The sequence below is a fragment of the Mastacembelus armatus genome, chromosome 24 (genome assembly GCF_900324485.2).
Source record: "Mastacembelus armatus chromosome 24, fMasArm1.2, whole genome shotgun sequence".
NCBI lineage: Eukaryota > Metazoa > Chordata > Actinopteri > Synbranchiformes > Mastacembelidae > Mastacembelus > Mastacembelus armatus.
In genome coordinates this window covers 12330364-12350938 of record NC_046656.1, presented here as the reverse complement: position 1 = coordinate 12350938, position 20575 = coordinate 12330364, and the positions used below count along the sequence as shown (strand labels likewise).

General features: G+C 39.0%; 3 protein-coding genes across 4 annotated transcripts; all 3 read left to right on the top strand.

The window, feature by feature from the left end:
• The first annotated feature begins 218 nt into the window (after nucleotides 1–218).
• On the top strand, nucleotides 219–6329 carry sh3bgrl2 (SH3 domain binding glutamate-rich protein like 2). The gene is made up of 4 exons (XM_026319412.1): nucleotides 219–468; nucleotides 3947–4132; nucleotides 4688–4768; nucleotides 5508–6329. Exons 1-4 carry the CDS (start codon nucleotides 424–426, stop codon nucleotides 5520–5522), a joined length of 327 nt encoding a protein of 108 aa, XP_026175197.1. The 5' UTR covers nucleotides 219–423; the 3' UTR covers nucleotides 5523–6329.
• Nucleotides 6330–8692: 2363 nt separating this feature from the next.
• Nucleotides 8693–17446, top strand: LOC113137196 (scavenger receptor cysteine-rich type 1 protein M130-like). 2 transcript variants are annotated; one of them, XM_026318675.1, is made up of 17 exons: nucleotides 8693–8851; nucleotides 9686–9763; nucleotides 10047–10064; nucleotides 10216–10527; nucleotides 11081–11374; nucleotides 11485–11799; nucleotides 11993–12280; nucleotides 12580–12894; nucleotides 13095–13394; nucleotides 13834–14142; nucleotides 14280–14594; nucleotides 14907–15215; nucleotides 15325–15618; nucleotides 15705–16040; nucleotides 16125–16232; nucleotides 16524–16608; nucleotides 16715–17446. In XM_026318675.1, the coding sequence occupies exons 2-17, from the start codon at nucleotides 9712–9714 to the stop codon at nucleotides 16866–16868; spliced, it is 3804 nt and encodes a 1267-aa protein (XP_026174460.1). In that variant the 5' UTR covers nucleotides 8693–8851; nucleotides 9686–9711; the 3' UTR covers nucleotides 16869–17446. The 2 variants fall into 2 exon arrangements, with proteins under 2 accessions (XP_026174460.1, XP_026174461.1); XM_026318676.2 differs by lacking the exon at nucleotides 8693–8851 and adding an exon at nucleotides 9425–9589.
• Nucleotides 17447–17860: 414 nt separating this feature from the next.
• LOC113137262 (SH3 domain-binding glutamic acid-rich-like protein 3) lies at nucleotides 17861–19614 on the top strand. Its single transcript, XM_026318781.2, has 3 exons — nucleotides 17861–18074; nucleotides 18282–18449; nucleotides 19385–19614. The coding sequence occupies exons 1-3, from the start codon at nucleotides 18030–18032 to the stop codon at nucleotides 19445–19447; spliced, it is 276 nt and encodes a 91-aa protein (XP_026174566.1). The 5' UTR covers nucleotides 17861–18029; the 3' UTR covers nucleotides 19448–19614.
• The last annotated feature ends 961 nt before the right edge of the window (nucleotides 19615–20575 follow it).

Genomic DNA, 20575 nt, shown 5'->3' with positions numbered 1-20575 from the left:
TACAATAAATGATATAGAAAAGTACTTTCTTCAGAACATTAGTTAAACTCTTAATTGGAGAGAGCAAGATCGAGTGTTGACTTGATGCAATAATTTGGATGTCAAATTTGATTCAGGCTTTAAACACGTGGTCTTATTGCCCACTAGAGCAGCAAATATCACGTGCACGACTGTGTTGTATTATTTTGAAAGCTCTAACCGGAAGTCCTGTGTTTTGTACCACAGTGAGGAGATCAGCTGAGCGCCCTATTAGAAGTGCACGCTGTTTTATTGTCATGGCTCAGTTTAAATACTGGAGACGCTTGTCTTTTCTCATCTAAAGCGCAGGTAGTTTTAATTCGTTAGTCTTAATTTGGGCAAATAAACGGGACTCGCTCCCTCCAAACAATTTGTTGTCGACTGTCACAATAATTTGGGATTAAAATGGTCATCAGGGTTTACATCGCCTCCTCAACTGGCTCTGTCGCGGTGAGTACCTATCTATCGCACTCACTCAGATGTGTTAGCAGACTGGGCCACCAGCGCACAGGGCAGGTGTCCGAACTGTCATGTGTGAATCTAAACAGGCGAGTAGTGTTTTTTCGCAATTATGTAACAGGTTCGCCCGTCTGCTACTCCACTCTGTTCACAAGCAGTGCAGCAATGAGCATCATTCAGACAGGTAGGAAGGCTTCATATTAACTAAGACGCACGTTTTGTAAAGTAGGTTTATTCTGTGGTGGTGGTGACAATGTGTCGGTTCAGCCTGTTGAATTTCCATTTCACATGAAGGACTTATTAAATATTCCAGTTGGTATTAGTCCAGCTGGGCTTTAACATTGGAGAAGGTGAACACATTGCAAATTCCTGTAAAACTTCTACCTGCTGTTACAGGTTGGAAGTGCAAACAATGGCATATATGGTCCCTTTGCATTATCTAGGTTATATCTGCATATATTGACTAAGAAATCAGAAATTGCAATCATATCAAGATTTGGCACAGTTTAATTCTGTAATTCATAGATTCTGTGATGGAAATTCTGATATTTACCAGAAAAAATTAAAGATTCAAGCTTCAGAGAGATTGTTTTAATCTCAGGCATTTGGTCTTGTATTGAAGCAGTCATCAGGAGAAAATATAGATGTACCCATTATAAGCAATGGCTTTTTCCTTTTTTTTGGGAGTAGCTTTATTCTTATGTGTTAAATAGCAATGGATCTCTCAAGAACAGCTGTATCACTGAACCTATGTGATACATTCCTTTCAAATTGTTCACCCTGAGTAAAATTAGGGAAGGGTTGATAAAGATAAGCGGCATCTGGGCCTTATCTAAATACATAAGACTGATTAATGTTAGAGAACTTACAGAAGGTCGTATGCTGCGTGTTGTGTAGTGCTGAAATGATTAACTGCCAGAAAATTAGTTCCCATCTATTTTGTTAATCTAATCATCTAAGTCAATAAACATTCTCTTGTGTCAGCTTCTTGAACGTAAGGATTTGCTTGTCACAAAGTAATATAACAATTGAAATTAGTTTAGTTACAGCCCTAGACTTGTAGCTCTTCTTGGGAAACAACAGGGACATGCCATATGCAAGTGCCCAGCTGAGTTTGAGCAGAAAATCGTCAAACAACGCTCTTGCTTGAATGCTTAAAGTCTTAGGTAATGGGGCAAATGAGCAATATTTATTTTATCATGCTCTGTCTTGGTGGAAGAGGGCAGCACAATCTTTGAGTGTTTACAAAGGAGTTATTTTTAACCCTCTGACACATACATTCAAAACACACAGAGTTTGTCTCTCTCTCACAGACAAACGCACAAAGCACAGCCAGGCACGCTTGAATAGGTCCACCATTTGGGTCAGTTATGTGAGCGTTGAACTCATGTGAGTGTAATTCACGCTGAATGCTTCTGAATTGAGTTACAAATGATTGAATAAAGTGAAGAGGTGAGGCTGCATCCCTCATCTGATTTAAAGTGGAATAGATGTGTGTGTGTGTGTGTGTGTGTGTGTGTGTGTGTGCGCGCGCGTGCGTGTGTGCGTGTACGTGCGTGCGTGCGTGCGTGTGTGTGCGTGCGTGTGTGTGTATGTGTATGTGTGTGTGTGTATAATAAAAACTGCTCTCTTGTGATTGAGTAAGACAGTAATAGAGTGAAGCCAGGGGTTGTATGGCTAGAGCATCCTTACAAAATGAGCAGTTTTAAAACAGCAGATTATTGGTTTGGAAATCAACAGCATGAAAAGTGTAAATTACATGTCAAGACAGTGCTCTGAAACTGTGCTTGCATACACTGTCATTTGAGTGTTTGTGTGTCTTTAATCCTACATGGACACACACAGACACACAAATCTGAGCTCATCCATCCCCTGACACACACTCTCACTCACCTTCACTGGGGGCACCTCTTTCATTATTTAGACCCATGCTGTCTGCCTTTCAGCTCAGAGGTAGGTCGAGTCATTTATCAGCAATGTGACACACAGTTTAGACTAGACATAACTGTTATTCCATGTAGAGTTTAAACCTCTGACTTTTTTCTTATTTAAAAGACAGTTTTCTTGTAATTAATTTACTTTCCTGTGGACTGTAGGGGTACAGATGAAGCTATTTTATTGCCACACACAGAGAATCATTGTTATAGAGACACAACAGATGGATAAGTGTCTAAAACAGACAATCCCTTACTGTCTGAAAGGTAAAACAATAGCCCCATTGTGGCCCCCAGCATCCCTAAAATTAATGGGCACACACGCACATACACACAAGCACACAGGGAAGACCTCATTAAATTCTGACTCTTTATTTTTCATTCTTACCATCAGAGGCAGGATACTGGATGATAAACAATAGTATTTAGCCCCTTTTGTCACGGTCTTACACTGTACAGTCTGCCTTTTGTGATGCTAATGAATGTTTAGGCATAAATATCAGAAGAATCTGGTTCACCATAGCAAAAATGCATTGTTTTCCACAATTGATAGAGATGAAAAAATAAAAACTAAATATACAAAGTGGATGTAGAGCAGAGAAGCCATGTCTGGCTGATTTAAACACTTTGAACAATTGGATGCTATAATTAAGACAAGCTATATGTGAATGAAATGTTAAACGAATAAAACATAAAATAGGCCCATATGCTTTCCCCTTGTACATGAGCTAATCGGAGAAAGAGGTAGACCACAGTTAGACATCCACTGTCTTTGTCAAATTTCTCTTTACAGTCCAGCATGGGAAGTTTCTGTCTTCTAAAATTATCCTTGCGTTGTTTTTTTCCTTGCAAAATTCACAAACACTGCAATCGCACAGTACCATAGGGAGTTGTTGCATCTATCCCATAGACTACAGCTGTGGTTGGTTGAGTATACAAAACAAGAAACATCTTAATTCAGTATTTTTTAGCTTTTTTAGCTTGATTTTTTTAGCAATTGATATATTTATTGATAAGTAATTATTACTAATGCCTATGGCCCCTTGTGAATTCTTGTAAACTGTAAGGGTCAGGGTTCACTGTAGGATTGTCTGTATTCAGATTTCAAACCTAATCTTCTCCAATAATCAATATTCCTTCTATCACTATTAGCAACAGAGTGACACAGCACTCAATACATCCCATCCCATACACTCAATGTGTGTGTGTGTGTGTGTGTGTGTGCGCGCGCGCGCGCGTGTGTGCGTGCGTGCGTGCGCGTGCGTGAGTGAGAGTGAGTGTGTGTGAGAGACTGTGAGAGAAACCCTGCTCTGGTTCGATGGGTGTCAGCTTACTGCTCATTATTACCGGAGCGTACTAAACACTCATACTACTTGAGCAGTGCACCATGGTATCATGCACACATAGCACTTTATCTAAACAACTACTGTACACACATCAGATCATTTATTTAAATGTGCATCTTTTTTCTGCCCTAATCATTTTGCAAATTATCTCCACCTTCTTTGCTTATTGTTTGCTTTGGACCGCTCCAGGTAAAAAAGCATCAGCAGGAAGTGGTTGGTTTCTTGGAGGCCAATCGAATCAGCTTCCAGGAAATAGACATCACCATGCTGGAGGAACAGAGGCTCTGGATGTATCGCAACATCCCCAGAGAAAAGCAACCAGAGAAAGGCAAGCCACTGCCTCCACAGATCTTCAATGAGGATCATTACTGCGGGGTATGGTAGAAATCAGCCTTCACGTGTTGAATTTCAATCTTGCAGGACATTTCCAAAGATGGCATTTTATTATTGTTTTGAATTTGAACCTCTATTCTTGCTGTGCTCTTCATTTGCATTTATGTTTGCTGATTGTATTCCTTCTACTTTGCTTATGCACAAATATAGCTGTGCAGAGGGTACGTTTAAGGGTCAGATCGTGCATGTGTTTTTATATACTGTACATGTATTATGGTCACGCTAGCATCAGTCTAGCAGTTAGTACAAGTTGAACTAGCTTTACTGGTAAAGGAGTTTGATCAGCTAAAGCTTGCCAGTTTATGCCCCCACTGAGACTGCACGCTTGTGTGTAATCCTGTCGTAATCCAGTTTCATGGATGGATTATCTGCTGTCCGTGCCATAGCTCTCACTGGCCAGGGTAATCCAACATTACTCCACAATGTCACTGAACTGTATTAAAAACAGCAGTGGAAGGACTTTTTGTGAGGGTGTTTACAGTCTTCTTTCAAACTTGTGTAACACTCAACATCCTCTTTCTTTGTTTTTCCCCTCAGGACTATGAAGACTTCTTCCAGTCAAAAGAGAACAACACTGTGTTTGCATTCCTTGGGCTTAGTACCCAACCCACAGTGAAAGTAAGTGAATTGACACACACGCAAACACACATACACACAGAGTTTCTGTGTTTATAAGTCATAGAGCCTCTAAGGTTTCCTTTCAGTTCCATCTTCCTCAAACACTAAATGCTGGATCAAATCTTCACAGTGCTGGAACATTAGCTTTAATTTGAAAAGCTGCCACTGAAACATTAGATTTATGACTTATTCCTACATTTGTTTATTGTGGTTAAAGGGAGTCAGTACATATCAATTCAGTGGCCCTGACTCCTCCACCCTCTCTGATTAGAATTTAGATAATCATGATCCTACATCAACAAACAGACAGGGATCACCCTAGTGCTCAGATGATCAACAAAGATAAGACAATACAAGGCTGAGTATCATGTTAGAATTAGACTTGAACTGCAGTGGTGCTTGTTTCCATTTGTCATTAAAGAGTGTTTATTTGATTTTCCTCCAGTCACATCTCTTTTCTGTCTCTCATCTTGAGGTCGATTGGATAACTCAGTTAGATGAGATCTGATTATGAGTAAACCAGCAGGATATTGCTGATTCAGAGCATTCGGTCTGGGTTTCATTGTTTTGCAGGAATATACAGCTATCTAGTATATAATGTTTTGGTGTTTTAACTAAGAATCTAACACATCTAAGTTATGAATGATTCAGACATACAGTTTGATTTCATGAATAGCAGGTACAGTAAATTAATAGATAAGGAGACAAACTGTTTTGCTCTTTTTCCCATTCTCTCCAGGATGCTGAGTCATAAATCAAACTTCTGGTGTGCATCCAGGGAACCTTTGAAAAAACGAGGACAAAAACTGCATCACCTCTTTTCCCATGATCCTCCAGCTCTGATGCCAGCATTTTGCCAAACATCAGCTCACACTGACTTCTCCTGACTTTAAAAACTCTTAAAATAACATTCCACCTTCACTCAAGTCTCCAAGAAGTGTCTAATTCTCAAGAGGCCACAGAGGCTTAATCACAGAAGCAGCTTACCAGTATAATGGATGCATTTGTTTTTTTTTTTCATGTTTAACGCACTGTGACAGCAAACACTTTCAAAATGCAGTAGCAAAAAAACCTTGTGCAAACTAGAAGACTATGTAGCAGCTATTGCCTCAGTAAACCATTTAGTTTGGGCCAATTTGCGATGTAGCGGATGTGGAAGAAATTATCAGGTGCAGCATAACTCACCTGAATACACACTTGCAGCATGTGTGTGCATGCCTTAGTGTGTGTGTATCTCTCAGTCAGCAGCTGTTAATGAAGGCTGTGTTAAGTGAAGGGGACCTGAGAGGCAGCACTTAATGCAACCTGAAACAACCTGAGGCCTAGCCATTATGTCTAGGTGTGTCTGTGCGTGTGTGTGTGTGTGTGTGTGTGTGTGTATGTGTGTGTTTGCATGTGCATGTGCATGAGTTGCAGTGAGGAAGCTTTCCCAGAGGCCACACTGATGTTGCAGCTTAACACAGAGCAGATGAGACCAAATGCTAAGAACCCTTAAACATATTAGAGACAAAAAATGAACCTGATATAATCATCAGTATTCATGTTGATTTTGTCATCACTGTTACTGTTACTGAACAGTCTTCTACTGTTCCACTCTCAAACCAGTTTGACTAAACAACAGGTCTGGTGTTATTCTTGTTTGTTTTTTTTTTGTTTGTTTTTCTTTTTTTCTAAAGGTCCAATGAAAAGACCAGAAACAATAATAAGCTCCTCTGTCTGAATATACCATATCTACCATATCTGTGGCTGCACCTTTTAAAATTTATTAAAATTTAAAAATTCATTTTTTATAAAATTCTAAATCACTTACTGAAACAAATTGGTGCTGTAGTCTTTAGTAAGCAGAATTTTCAGCATCACAGTGATGCATGTAGGTTTGACTCAAAATAAACTACAGGGCCCAGGTTCATAACAATGAAGGAAAGTGTCATCCAGTGCAAAAAATGTGACTGACATACTGTTAAGAAGTTGGAAAATACTGGTGTTCTGTGGTGCAGAGGAACAATCGATAGCAACACAATACTCAAGTACTTGCTTGGGCGTTTCATGGGATTTTAAATGTAGATTATAGAAGACAGATTATTACCATTTGTACTCTCAATGCAATTACAATTAGTGTCACATGAGCTGTAAGAGGACACAAAAAAGATTATTAATCCAGCTCTTATGTAACAGAGGATCTGAGATATGAAATGCTTTTTAGTGACTCAGTGGCAACGCCCTGAACCTCTGCACGTACAAGCAGTTACTGTGCTTTTCCTGCTGTGCCTCCATTGTCGTTCTCTCATTAGTTGAAATGTGAGTATTTGTGTCTTCAATATTATGAAATGAACATAGAATGACCCACTATGGCAAACTCTTACTCCCGTCCCTTACTAGATGTTCTGTTTCTCCCTCTCTCTCCCTTATTAAATTATCATGGATGGGTGATCAACTAATTCCTTTATTTTTACACATGAAGGACACACACAGATACTCCGCACAAGATATTCTTCCCTGAATGTTGTGCCATTTTGCAACAGGTTATGTAATTTGTAACAGCATCAGATCAAGAGCAGGATATCATAGTATCAACACCAAAACTGCCAACATTCCTGTCTTTCTGACCATATCCTAATTTATTGTCAAATCATGTGATGACTAACTAAATGTACTTTACATTACACCTCTGACTTTATTGTGGTTGAATGTTTGCAACAAGCTTATAAGAACTTTACTCACATCATTTTGCCCATCACAGCAGATTACATTGTTTGAAGTGGATTTGCCTCAGTATTTTTATGTGCAAGTAATACTCTTATGTCTTTAGATATTTGAAGTATATCAGTCTGAACAGGAACAAGAGTTGAGACTTAACTCTATCACTTATGATTTATGTTTAATGCTAGAAAGAATGCATTCATGCGTCTGAAGAAGCTGAAGAGCAAATTAATCTTAATCTCCTGTAATCTGGCAATAGTTCTGTGTTAGTGACTATTATTAAAAATGCTCTATACCTGTATCTGTGTATCCTAAATGGAATGAAAGCTTTTTAACCTACTTCTACAAACAGATGTTGTCATAGCGTCCCCTTGAACCAGTTGAGTTGTAATGTTATTTCCCATCAGGGAATGATGCATATCTCTAAGCCTGTAATGATTTACTCAGACATCAATATGTGCTTAACGTGCTGTCCTCTCCAGACCTCGGTATTCCCTAGTTCTGTCACCAATAGAGAGTACTGATAGGTTGATTACTTCATTTGGTCCTGTTTTCACCACTTTTGAGCCTCTGTGTTGTTAAATGTGCGTGTGTTAATCAATAAATATAAAGAAGAATTTATTCTTGTTAATGTGTTGAAGAACTCATAGCAAAGGGGAAGTTTAAAAAAATGGGGTTAGTATAAAGTGGGGACATGCAACTGTAACCGGAGGTAAATTTAGGAAATTAAATTTGATGTCCAAACAGGAGGAAAAAGATGCAAGCCAAAGTGCTGAATAGACAAATTGGGCAACATCACGTGCAGTTTGAGAGTCTGATGAAACAACAAAAAAGACAAAGTTGTCCTGAACAATTTGTTATAAAGGCATCCTAAAATAAAATAAAACATCCATCCTTCTAAAATCAGTATTGAAAACATAATCGATATAATATAGTATAAATAAATGATGCAGATTGTTGTTATTTAAAATCTTTTAAAAATTACTATAGTGAGATCTCCTGGAAAACAGTAATTAACAGTAATTAAATGGTCCTGATAAATTCTTTAATAGTATCATGTGTGGCTCCAAATGTGCAGTTGTGAACATTTCAAGTGATGCATTTTACATAGCGTGATAAGGATGAGCTGCTGTGAGGGAGCTTATTTTTCATGGTCTCTGACAGGAAATGAATAAATACAAAACTGCTTGAGTTTGGCAAGGGGAAGTGGATACTATCCCTGATTCCCATTAGACAATAAGATGTAACACAAAGGCTGGACCAGTTAAGTCAAGCGTTTGTGACAGAACAAACCGTAGTGGACTGAGAACTGTGGGTCCCAACTGAGAACTGTGGGTTCTGTTAATGTGAAGACTAGAAAAAGGTATCATTCCTCTCTGTCAGGTAAGAAAATGTGATATATAAATGATTTTTGGTCAATAATCCCAGTATTGATTGTGTAAAGGTTCCTGCAAAAGCACAACATAGACATGATTAGTTTAGATTATTAACAATATAGGTTCTGTCAATTTTCTGTGTAATTTGATTGTCGATGCAGTAAATAAACAGCAAAGTGGCCTGTTTATTCAGGCTGTTAGATTTGTCTTTGCTGCATGTTAAAGAAGCAGGCTCTGGGCATGGCTCTGCTGTTTACAAATTTAACATAAAATGACCCTTATGAATGACAGGTAAAGGTGGGAGGGGACTTGTGCTGGCAGTCAGTGGTCAGGTTAAACCTTTGACATTTGTTCACAACAACTCTCCTTTTGATCTACATTTCTACATTATTTTCCTGCAGCTGATCCTTTCCTATATTCATAAATCACTGCTTACTATCATGTACAACTGCTTTTCACTGTTTAGTTAAATGTGGGTTTGTTTGCCTGTGGTTATCATGCCTTTTTCAAATAGTAATATACATATTGTGTAAAACAAAATGAAATCTCTTCTCGTCCTCTGTCTTTAATGATTGATCAAAATGTCAACATGTGTCCAGTTTGCAGTCCAAGTCCAGACAGTCCCTTAATCACAATAATTACTGGATCTGTACATACACTGTAGGCCTTCTATCTTTGCAGAAATGATTTAGATTAAAATTGTGAGTTGATTTTAATAGCAGCCCAGACTTGGTGGATTTAAAAGGTAAGACAGCAGCAAAAAAAGTGGATGGTTTCCAAACAGCAAGCTGCTAATGTCGAGTAACAATCTTTTTATTTCATTTTTACTGCATTTTCACAGCATTTGACCTACTTTGAGGACACAATATGATCTTCATTTCTACCGAGAAACTACATTTTGCTCTTTTTTTGTCAATAGGTGAGTTTCTGTTTTGTCTATTTGACTTCTTCAGTGGAGCTGGGTTGCATAATCTCAAACTAGATAACTAGAACTGAGACTCTCTTGAACCTGCAAAAGAAAAAATATTTTATATTAATAATGAATCGTTCTTTTTCTGATCAGTATGACAAAGTTGACATTGGATAATTGTGGGTTAGTTATTGTGGAACCATAGAGTTACATGTAATAACTGTTGTGGATAATATTGCTTAAAATGTTCAGGACTGTTAAGTTTAATGCAAACTTTTTTTTTTTTTTGTAGGTCTATCACTGCTTACAGGTCAGTCAGTTTTATATTTCATGCTTGAAAACTCATATGCCCATTTACTTTAGATATTTGAATTTCTACACACTGATCAAAAAAAAAATTTTGTTTTTGAGTTCATGGCGGCACAGCCTGCAGCTACTGCGCTTCCATTTTTCATTTCCAGAATGTGAGAAAATTCAGCTGGTTGGGCCTTCACGCTGCTCTGGTAGAGTCGAGGTCTACTACAGAGACAGCTGGGGAACTGTGTGTGATGATCACTGGAGCATTGCCAGCGCTGACGTGGTGTGTCGGGAGTTAAACTGTGGGACAGTTCTTGAGGCCAAAAAATCCGCCTTCTTTGGAGAGGGAAAGGACGATATCTGGTTGGATGATGTGCAGTGTACTGGTCTTGAACCCTCCATCCTTAAGTGCTCACACAGACCCCTTGGAGAGAATAACTGTGGCCATGCTGAAGATGCTGGTGTTGTCTGTTCAGGTAAGGCTGAATTCATTTACGTGTCTTATTTGCTTTACTGGACCAGCTATACTTGGAACACTCAGCTCAATTTGTACTGTTATGTATGTATTGTACTGTAACAATAGTTTGACATTTTGGGAAATACACATCTGCCTTCTTGCAAAGATTTTGTAAGATTGATATCGCTCACTTGTATTGTGCATTAAAGCCACTTAGCTTAGCAGGAAGATAGAACAGGGGAAAACATAAAATATCAAATTGTCATTTTAACTTTAGTTTTTGTACAAATGAAATAAGATATAGGCTAACATGTCAATAATGGTGGATTTTATAACTACTGTTTCTTGATATCTTGATAGGTCATCTTCCAAAAAAGCTGCATCCGACATTTTCCTTGGTGCTACTCAGTAGTGTTTGTCATGTCACATGCAGTATAGTATTTCCAATCAGATTTTTGTAAACTTGTAAAACACATAGTAGCTGTGCTTTTGAGGGTTTTTGTTATTTCCACAAGGCTTTTGAATAGCCTATTTGGAAATTTTATTCACTTTTCTAACCGAATCATTTGCAGAATATGTGAGAGTGATCAACGGAAGCACTCGGTGTAATGGCAGAGTGGAAGTCTTCTTTAATGGCCACTGGAAACGAGTGTGCCAGAGTGACTGGGGCAAGAAAGAAGCTGACGTGGTGTGTGGAGAGATTAACTGTGGCACCTCTGTCACACAGTCTACAGAGCCATATTTTGGAGAGGCACATGACCTTTTTGGTGTAAAAGCAAACTGTTTTGGAAATGAGAGCTCTCTTTCAAAGTGCAGTCTTGAAGAATTCAAGCAAAGCTGTGTTGATGCTACTGTTTTCTGTAAAAGTAAGCGATCCCTTTTCATCTGAAATTTTGTGATGAAATTTACATGATCAGACTAGCTGCTCTTTTAAATAGTCTCTGTATCAACACATCCCTGACTTATTCTTTTCAAGACAGTAAACCAGTTCGTGTGGTAAATGGGACAAGTCGGTGCTCTGGTCGAGTGGAACTCTACCATGAAGGGCAGTGGGGAACAGTCTGTGATGACAGATGGGGGATGCAGGAAGCAACTGTTGCATGCCGAGAGCTGAACTGTGGGAATCCTCTCGCAGTCAAGTACAAAGCCTTTTTCGGCAAAGGTCATGACCAGGTTTGGTTGGATGATGTTGAGTGTACTGGCCATGAGGTATCCCTGGCTGAGTGCCCACACAGAGGTTTTGGAGAACACGACTGTGACCACAATGAAGATGCTGGCATTGTGTGCTCAGGTAATACATGCCTTACTCTGTTTATTGCAGGGGAGTATCACATTTGGTGAAGTATCAAAGTAGCCTGTTCCTTGATGCAGTGTCACAGATATCCACAAACCCAACCATCAGCATCAGAAAATGCTATTTGTGAAATAGTATTCTTCTTGAACATCATAAATACAATATCTAATTTTAACTTCTTGCTTTCCAGATACAGTCAGGTTGATCAACGGGACTGACCAGTGCTCTGGCAGAGTCGAAGTGTTCCATAATGGCCAGTGGTGGAACCTTTGCAATAACAACTGGGGACCTAGAGAGGCTACAGTGGTGTGTAACGAAATCAATTGTGGGACTCCAAAAAAGTCCCAAGATCGCTTCAATTTTGGGGGAAACTCAGGTGAAGGATATACAAGTAAATGTTCTGGCAATGTGAGCTCCATCAGCCAGTGCGAACTGCAACACCAAGACACATGCACTGGTGTTTCTCTTTCATGTACAGGTAAAACATAAGGCTATACTGCAACACTATTCAGCTAGAAGAGCAAAGACTAACTTAAAGGGACATGTTTCCACTTAGACTTTTGTGGCTTGCTGGAAACTAACCAATCTTCTCTTTTGATATAGCAAGGGTGGCAAAAAATTAAAGGAAATAGGAATTAATTTTCTTAATTTCCTAGTTGCTAACCAAATTATTACATTTAACTATTACATTTAGTACAGTTATGTAAAATATAACAATGTAGAATTATTTCGATTTTTGGTTGTCAAATCTTTTAACATGATTGGACCTGTCCCTAGGTAATCCCCCACTAAGGCTCGTCAATGGTACTGACCGATGCTCTGGCAGAGTTGAGATTCTGCACGATGGCCAGTGGGGAACAGTGTGTGATGATGAGTGGGACATCAAAGACGCTCAGGTGGTGTGCAGAGCCATGGACTGTGGAACAGCTCAGACAGCCAAATTGATGTCCTTCTTTGGTCAAGGCCAAGGAGACATCTGGCTGGATGATGTCAGGTGTTTGGGTAATGAGACGTCCCTTATACACTGCCAACGTCCTTCAATGGGAGAAAATAACTGTGGCCATGGTGAAGATGCTGGTGTGGTGTGTTCAGGTATCACCTCATATCTTACTTTGCTGGGTTGTTCACTCCTCTTTGCGCGTTGTTTACCTCATCTCATGCATGCATTTACATGCTTACATTTATCTTTCCACTACTGCACATCAACCAAAAGAGTTTGAATTAACCAGATATTTTATTCAAACAGGTTCACCATCAACTTAAATGTTGAATCTATCTAATTTCCTTTATAGCTACCCTCAGATTGACCAATGGGACTGACCAGTGCTCAGGCAGGGTGGAGGTCTACTATGGCAGCCACTGGTCACCAGCTTATAACATTAACTGGGGGATGAATGAAGCTACAGTGGTGTGCAGAGAGATGAACTGTGGAGATCCTGTCAACACCGCAGGGTCATTTGGGGAAGGAGGAGATCTGAGAGGATATAAAATCACTTGCAGTGGCAGAGAGAGCTCTCTCACTCAGTGCACATTCAGAGAATATGTCAGAAACGCTCATGATCGTATTGGAGAGGCGACTGTTGAATGTTCAGGTAAGACTTAAACTTAAACTGAAATTGACTTTGTTCTCACTAACTATATAAAGAATTATTAAGTAAAACTAGCAATAATTGGGCCTATCTACCCATTTTTCAAAAAGAGATAAAATCATTGTTTGACGTATTGTAAATAGTATCTACTATAAGTGTACCTGCCAGTCAGACTACAAATAATGACGCAACAAGTCCATATGGCTCTGAATAATGTAGGGAGTGTTTAATGTCACAGATGTGACTAAGAAATTATTTAAAAACTAGTTTTTAGTGCCTTCCCTCACAAATATTCCATTGTGAGTACAAAAAATTAAAATTCAAAAAATCAAAATGTTTTTTTTAGATAATTAAAATTTTAATCATAGGAAGTACAAAAATCAAGCCAACCAACAAATGTGGGCTGCATGTGCATTCATATAACAACATTCACTATTTCCAGGAAATGTGAAATTGGTTGACGGACCCAGTCATTGTGCTGGAAGAGTGGAGTTTTACGACAAAGGCCGGTGGGGGACCGTGTGCGGTGATGCCTGGGATACGAATGATGCCACAGTGGTGTGCAGACAGCTTAACTGTGGGAGGAGTCATAAGATTACCACCATGACTGAGTATGGCAGCAGCAGAGAGCAGGTGTGGATTGAGCAAATTGAATGCAATGGAATGGAGTCTACACTTTCTCAGTGCCCACAAAGACCATTTAGAGACAAAACTTGCAACGCCACCTCATTTGCAGGTGTTTTATGCACAGGTGAGAAACTGACATTAACAAAAAAAAAACCACCCCAAAAAAACCCCATCCGATATAGAGTTATATTTTGACTATTCTAATCTAATATTTTTGAAACAATAAAATGAATCAGATCATTTGTTTTCTTGTCTTCACAGGTAGTCTGGAGGTCCAGTTGGTTAACGGAAAGGATGAATGCTCTGGCAGAGTAGAGGTTCGTCATGGTGAGGTGTGGCAAACAGTGTGTGATGCAGACTGGAACCTGACTAAAGCTCAGGTGGTGTGTGAGCTGCTGGAGTGTGGACATGCTCTCAATGCTCCTGGCGGTGCCAATTTTGGCCAAGGCAGTGGGTTGGTAGTGTCGGCTGAGAATTCCTGTTTCGACAGTATGACATCTCTTAAGCAATGCTCCCTTAAAGGTTTCAGAATGGCAACGTGTGGGCATGAACGGGATGCTGGTGTTGTCTGTGCAGGTAAGGCCTTTTAATGTGTGTGTTGAAAAGTCTCACATGTTAGAGAAATAATAAGGTATCATCAGCATGTGTGTAACAGGTCTTTTCTGTTCATACACTACAACTAAAAATATGGCGTGGAAAATTGTTATAAGCTATTTACTTTTTTACTTTCATTTGCATTTTAAAATGCATGCATATACATGTGATATATGTTTATTTATGCACACATACTCAATTCAAAAACAGCCTAAAAATCTAAATACACTTTTAGAATTGTATACAAATGCATGTTTCATGGACTTCCCTTTGCATTTGTGTTTTCATATGCAGCACAACTTCGCTTGGTCGGCGGTTCAAGCGAATGCGCCGGTAGAGTGGAGGTTCTTTATAAAGGCATGTGGGGAACCGTGTGCGATGATGAATGGGGAATGAGCAATGCCGATGTGGTGTGCAGACAACTTGGCTGTGGTCATGCAGTTTCTGCTCCCACAAGTGCCCACTTTGGTAGAGGTGGTGGTCCAATATGGCTGGATAATGTGCAGTGTACAGGCCAGGAGCCTGCTCTCACACACTGTACACATCCTGGCTTTGGAGAAAACAATTGTGGGCATGGTGAAGATGCTAGTGTTATCTGTTTAGGTAAGAGGTCTCATTTTCAATCTATAAACAAAACAAATATCTAGAGATAGTAATGCTGCATTGACTGTCAGGACACTACGAACTAATTGCAATTTAATATCTGTTTCAGGCGCTCTACAGAAACCCCAGATCTCTTTTAGTCCTGCTACAGAGGTTAACTGGGGTGACAGAGTTGAAATCACCTGCACTATAGTAACAGAGCACTCGGGTGGGACGTTCATCCTGAAAAAGACACAAGGATCATTTAAAATGGAAAAATTCTCTGAACATGAAGCTGTAACCTTTGTCTTTCCTAAAGTGGATTTCAACCAAAAGGGGTCGTACTTCTGTGAATATCAAAAGAAAATACCCAATCAAGTAATCTATTATCCTCAAGGAAATATTGCAGACCTCTCTGTTGTAGGTAAATAATTTTGTCCTTCCATAATTGTTGGAAATTTGGACTGTGCAAGATTGCAGAAATCTTTGTAATCTGTTTTTATTCTGCAGTGAAATTGGAAAAACCCTCCATCTCCCTGACATCCCCTCATGCAATGATGATCTACAGCCCCGACAGAATATCAGTCACACAAGGCAACAGCTTCTCTGTCACTTGCTCTACTCACTCCATATATCCTGGAGGTTTCTTCTACTTGACAAAGTCCAACATGACCACCACTGAAATGAAGCCAGCAATTGGCCACTCTATCTTTTACCTGGCATACTTTGAATTTCCTTCGATAGATTATAAACACCAAGGAGAATACTCTTGCGTTTATGGTGTTAACATCTCTGCAACATCCTTCTGCTCTGTTCCCTCAAAGTCACTCCAAGTCACTGTAGCCGGTAAGACCCGAGAAGATTTTATTTCTTCAGTGACTAAAGCAGGTATCTCTTATTAACTCTACTATGTGATATTCATCCCTACAGCAATCTCATCTTCTTCAGCTGTCGCAGGAGTGGTGGGTGTTTTAGTGGTATTGCTACTTGTGCTGATTATAGGGTACCTGTTTTGGAGGAGGAGATCCCAGGGTGCAGGTAAAGCTGTAACAACAGGCAGACACACTTTTTTTTATTTTACCAAATTGCTGCAATTATGCATTTCTTTTTAAAATAATGGGTCCACATTGCTTAAAGCTGAACAAATTCTGCAGAGCGTGTTAGCATCTTTTAGCACATTGTTTTGGTTTTACTGCCTGCAGCTTCACTGCTTTGGTTTAGTCTTTCAATAAATGCCCTGTTAAAAACCACATAGGCCTAGTTACTTTAACTTTCACCTAATTAAATAAGTGACTGCTTTGTGATGGTGCTGTTATACTCACTTTTCAGGTAGTATGGTAAAGTTTAGCAACAGGTTTGGAGGAATGATGAAACAAGAAATGGAAGACAGAAGCAACGGAGTGTTAGATGGAAGGTAGGAAAATAGTAGAATAAAGCTGTTTCTTGCCAAAACATCTTTATTATATTTTTAATCTTACCTATTAGACCTATCAGTGATTGCAACTATCCCCATCCCTCAGAGACCGGACTCCACAAGTAGTGGAGCATGTTGGACACAGTCGCGGTCCAGAAGGCAAGAGTGCAGATGTTGATTTGGATAACTCTGTTGAGAGAGTCCCTGAGGACCTGGCTGGGAAAGTGTGCTATGAGCTTGAACCACTCTTTCTCTCGTGACACCAGAACGACTAAAGCAATCACCTGTGTCCTGTGGTTTTCCATAATTTGAAGAGTAACGTAACACCAGGTCAAAGAGCGGTGCTTCACTGCTCTCTCTTCTTGAATGTTTCATTGTACTGATGTGTATTGATGATGAAAGATGTGTACTTTTCTACATCACAGCAGAAGTGAGAAGTTGGAGGTTTGAAGATTTTCAGTTGGCATAAAAGTTAATCTTTAAGTTAGACTATTCACACATTAGGGATCTATGCTAAGTGTGTTTTTGGATATGTTTTAAGTAAACTAATAATAGAATCATCTACCAGATTTATATTTTCTCAGATTAATGCTTTTTCCTGTGTAAGATTTAAAAAACTGATTTTGCAGAAATGAAAATGTAATTATAGTAAGATATCTTATCAGCCTGTTAAAGTTTGCCTATAGCCCTTATTTTCATACTTATTCCTGTAGTGATTTTTTTGCAAATATATCAATATTGGATACTATGTTTTCTTCACTTTTTACTATTGTTTTTGCATTGCATCATAATTTGTTTTTTGACATGTGAGTGCTAATCAATAAATTTGTATTTCTTACAACACTGCTTTTCATTTTTTATTCACTTTACATCCTGCCTGACGGTTGTATTCTAGTGTCCAAATAAGCCAGGACTGTGTTACAGTAAACCTGCAGGATAAATCTGTGATTTATGTCTGTGCAGTTGTCCTCAGTTTGCCTTGTCAAAATGTGTCCTGCTAAAAATGCTTATGTAGTCAAGTGAAAGATACAGTATGTCCTTCTGAAATGTGGTGGACTGTGGCAAGTGTAAGGGAGGAAGTGAAAATCCTTAGTACTCCTAAATTGTGGTTAAATATACTACTCTAGTAAATGTAATTAATTACTTTGCACTAAGGGTATGTGAGTGTTAGTGTGTTCACAGTTGTTGCAGACAGGTTTCAACTGGTAGTCAGAGAAGTGGGTGTGCCCATGCAGGCAGGTAGGCTGTGTCCAAACCTGCTCACCTTGTCTGTAGTTGCAGCAAACTATCGTCGCATACCTGCATTTACGGAACTGGAACATTTGATGTCTCTCCACTTCTCTCTGTACTTCCTCTAAATCTGTTGCTCTTGAAGCCTGTCTGCGTGTGTCTAGATTTTGGCCGTTGTTAAAATAGCAGCTATGTCACTCAAAGTGTTCTTTACCAGCGTGAGCAGTTCTGTACAGGTACAGTATGCAGTCTTACTTGTTTCACTCTGTTAGCCATATTGCTGATATTAAAATACCATGAGGCATTCAAAACAGAACATCAACTGTGTATAGAGTAAACAACCTGTAACTGCTTATTGTGGCAAATTTAGTTGCAAGAGAACTTGGTCTAAGTGTGTAAGTAAATGAAGGAATTTAAAACTGATTGAACTAATGACCATCCAGATAAAGAAGAATCAGGACAGAATCTTCTCTGTCCTGGAGTCGAAGAAGATCCCTTTCAAAGCTGTGGACATTTCCCAGAAGGCTGAAGACAAGGACTTAATGAGGAAGATAGCAAAGAACCCGACTGCACTGCCGCCTCAAATATGCAACGGGGATGTCTACTGTGGAGTAAGTACTACATGACAATATGTAAAATTAATCATATAACAAATGAATGTCATCTGTGTCGATCAGTTACACACTGCATTTTGTCACACGGGTGAAAAAAACCTGTAGCAATCTAGGGTGTAGACGCAGGGATTAAATCAATATTTACAATATATTTTGCCATGCGCAGGCTTGCACACACACAAACACACCCTTATTGCTCCTCCACACTATATCAATATACAATTCAGATTGTGCTGCGACACAAAAGTTGTTTTGTCAAGTTTGCCTGTCAAGTTATAAATTATCTGTAAATTTATCATTTTTACAATCAGTTTTAATTTTCAGCCATGATAGTGGTGTGACTCTAAAAATGGCAGTGACAGTCAGTCAGTCCACCACTTTGCTCTAGGCTAAAATATCTCTCTTAGATGGACTGACTTCAGATTTAGTTCAGACATACACGTCCCCAGAGGGTGACACAGTCATGTTGGGGATCCTGTGACTTTTCCTCTAGTGCCACCAGCAGGTTGATATTGTTCATACTAAATGTCTTGACAGCTGAATGGGTTGGCCTAACATTTAGCACAGACATTCATGTTACCTGCATATAGCACCATCATCAGGACAGATTTCTAATTTGTCCAATACTATTCTATCATCAACTACCTGCAAAGCTTCTGACATTCCCATTGGCTTCAGAGTTTAGTGTTAACTTATAAATGTAAACATGATCAAATGATTAATAAGACAGTGGTAAACATGGTCTCCTAATCTTATGTTACATGTGGATTCTTACACAGCACTAGATTTCTTAATATCAATCCTACTTGGCCATTATGACTGACGAGCACAAACTGTTACAAGATTGTGTAACAATCAGTCAATCAAACATACAGTATAATAATGTATTTGAATATTAACTGTTTCTCCCATTCTTTCTTGTCTTCCTTCAGGACATCGATGCATTTGAGAATGCAATTGAAGCAGAACAGTTAGAGGCATTTCTCAAACTCTAAAAGGAATGGAGACCACTACCTATCTAGTTAAACAAACAAGAATTTGATTATATTTCCTGTTTCTTCTTTTAATCAGATGATGAATTTGTATTTGACGAATGATGGTAGATAACAGCTTTTGGAGTTGCATATCTGAACAATTTGTAAGATTAAAAAAAAAAACAAAGCTTAAAATTGTCTTCATTTCTTAATTTCTGCTTTTTGCACTCATTGACATGACTTTTGACATTTCTTATTTCTGTGAGAATCTGGTTCAAAGTGGTATTTATCAGTATATTTACCGGTGAGGAGGACAATGAAATGTTTAAGATTACGCTGTTAGAATTTGGTCTTATTACACAACAGTGTAAAAAAAAAAGAAAAAAGTATGATATAATGATTCAGTGAGTTTAAATGTTAAGCTCAATAGGGACCTTTATTAGCTTGTCAGAGAAGCAGTGCTGCAAGAGGCAGTTTTTACACTCCTGTTTGAAATTGTTACAAAACATACACACAACATGCTCTATAACCATATGTTCCCTCCCCTGTGCTGACTGAAATAACCACAAAGGAACTGAAGGAGCACTATATAACACAATAATACAAGTAACATTTCAGAATCTTGCATAAACAGTCTAATGTCCCAACCTGTTACCTTGGAACCAAAATGTTAAGAAACGACTTTTCATATTTCCATCCATCCATCCATACCCGCTTATTCCTTAACCGGGGTCACAGATAACTGCTGGAGCCTATCCCAGGTCTCTTTGGGTGAAAGGCAGGGGTCCACCCTGGACAGGTCACCAGTCCATCACAGGGCTACATAGAGACACACAAAGACAAACAGCCTCACACACTCACACTCACTCCTATGGGCAACTTAGAGTCACCAATCAACCTGACATACATGTTTTTGGACTGTGGCAGGAAACCAGAGTACCTGGAGAAAACCCACGCAAGCACAGGGAGAACATGCAAACTCCACACAGAAAGGCCGGGTTGCGGTGCTAACCACTCAGCCACCATGCTTTTCATATTTATTATAAATATTGTAAACACTAACAGAGAATATTTTATACAAAATGTCAACTAGAATCGCTTTGACACTGAGTCAGTCTAAAATGTACACTAATGATTTAAAAGTTAAAA

What these genes read in the sequence shown, in the direction of transcription:
- sh3bgrl2 (XM_026319412.1), top strand. Translation starts at nt 424, where the DNA reads ATGGTCATCAGGGTTTACATCGCCTCCTCAACTGGCTCTGTCGCG. An exon ending in CCTCAACTGGCTCTGTCGCG is followed by an intron (nt 469 to 3,946) that starts GTGAGTACCTAT and finishes GGACCGCTCCAG; the next exon opens with GTAAAAAAGCATCAGCAGGA. An exon ending in ATGAGGATCATTACTGCGGG is followed by an intron (nt 4,133 to 4,687) that starts GTATGGTAGAAA and finishes TTTTCCCCTCAG; the next exon opens with GACTATGAAGACTTCTTCCA.
- LOC113137196 (XM_026318675.1), top strand. Translation starts at nt 9,712, where the DNA reads ATGATCTTCATTTCTACCGAGAAACTACATTTTGCTCTTTTTTTGTCA. An exon ending in TGCTGGTGTTGTCTGTGCAG is followed by an intron (nt 14,595 to 14,906) that starts GTAAGGCCTTTT and finishes TTTCATATGCAG; the next exon opens with CACAACTTCGCTTGGTCGGC. An exon ending in AACGGAGTGTTAGATGGAAG is followed by an intron (nt 16,609 to 16,714) that starts GTAGGAAAATAG and finishes CCCATCCCTCAG; the next exon opens with AGACCGGACTCCACAAGTAG.
- LOC113137262 (XM_026318781.2), top strand. Translation starts at nt 18,030, where the DNA reads ATGTCACTCAAAGTGTTCTTTACCAGCGTGAGCAGTTCTGTACAG. An exon ending in GCGTGAGCAGTTCTGTACAG is followed by an intron (nt 18,075 to 18,281) that starts GTACAGTATGCA and finishes ATGACCATCCAG; the next exon opens with ATAAAGAAGAATCAGGACAG. An exon ending in ACGGGGATGTCTACTGTGGA is followed by an intron (nt 18,450 to 19,384) that starts GTAAGTACTACA and finishes GTCTTCCTTCAG; the next exon opens with GACATCGATGCATTTGAGAA.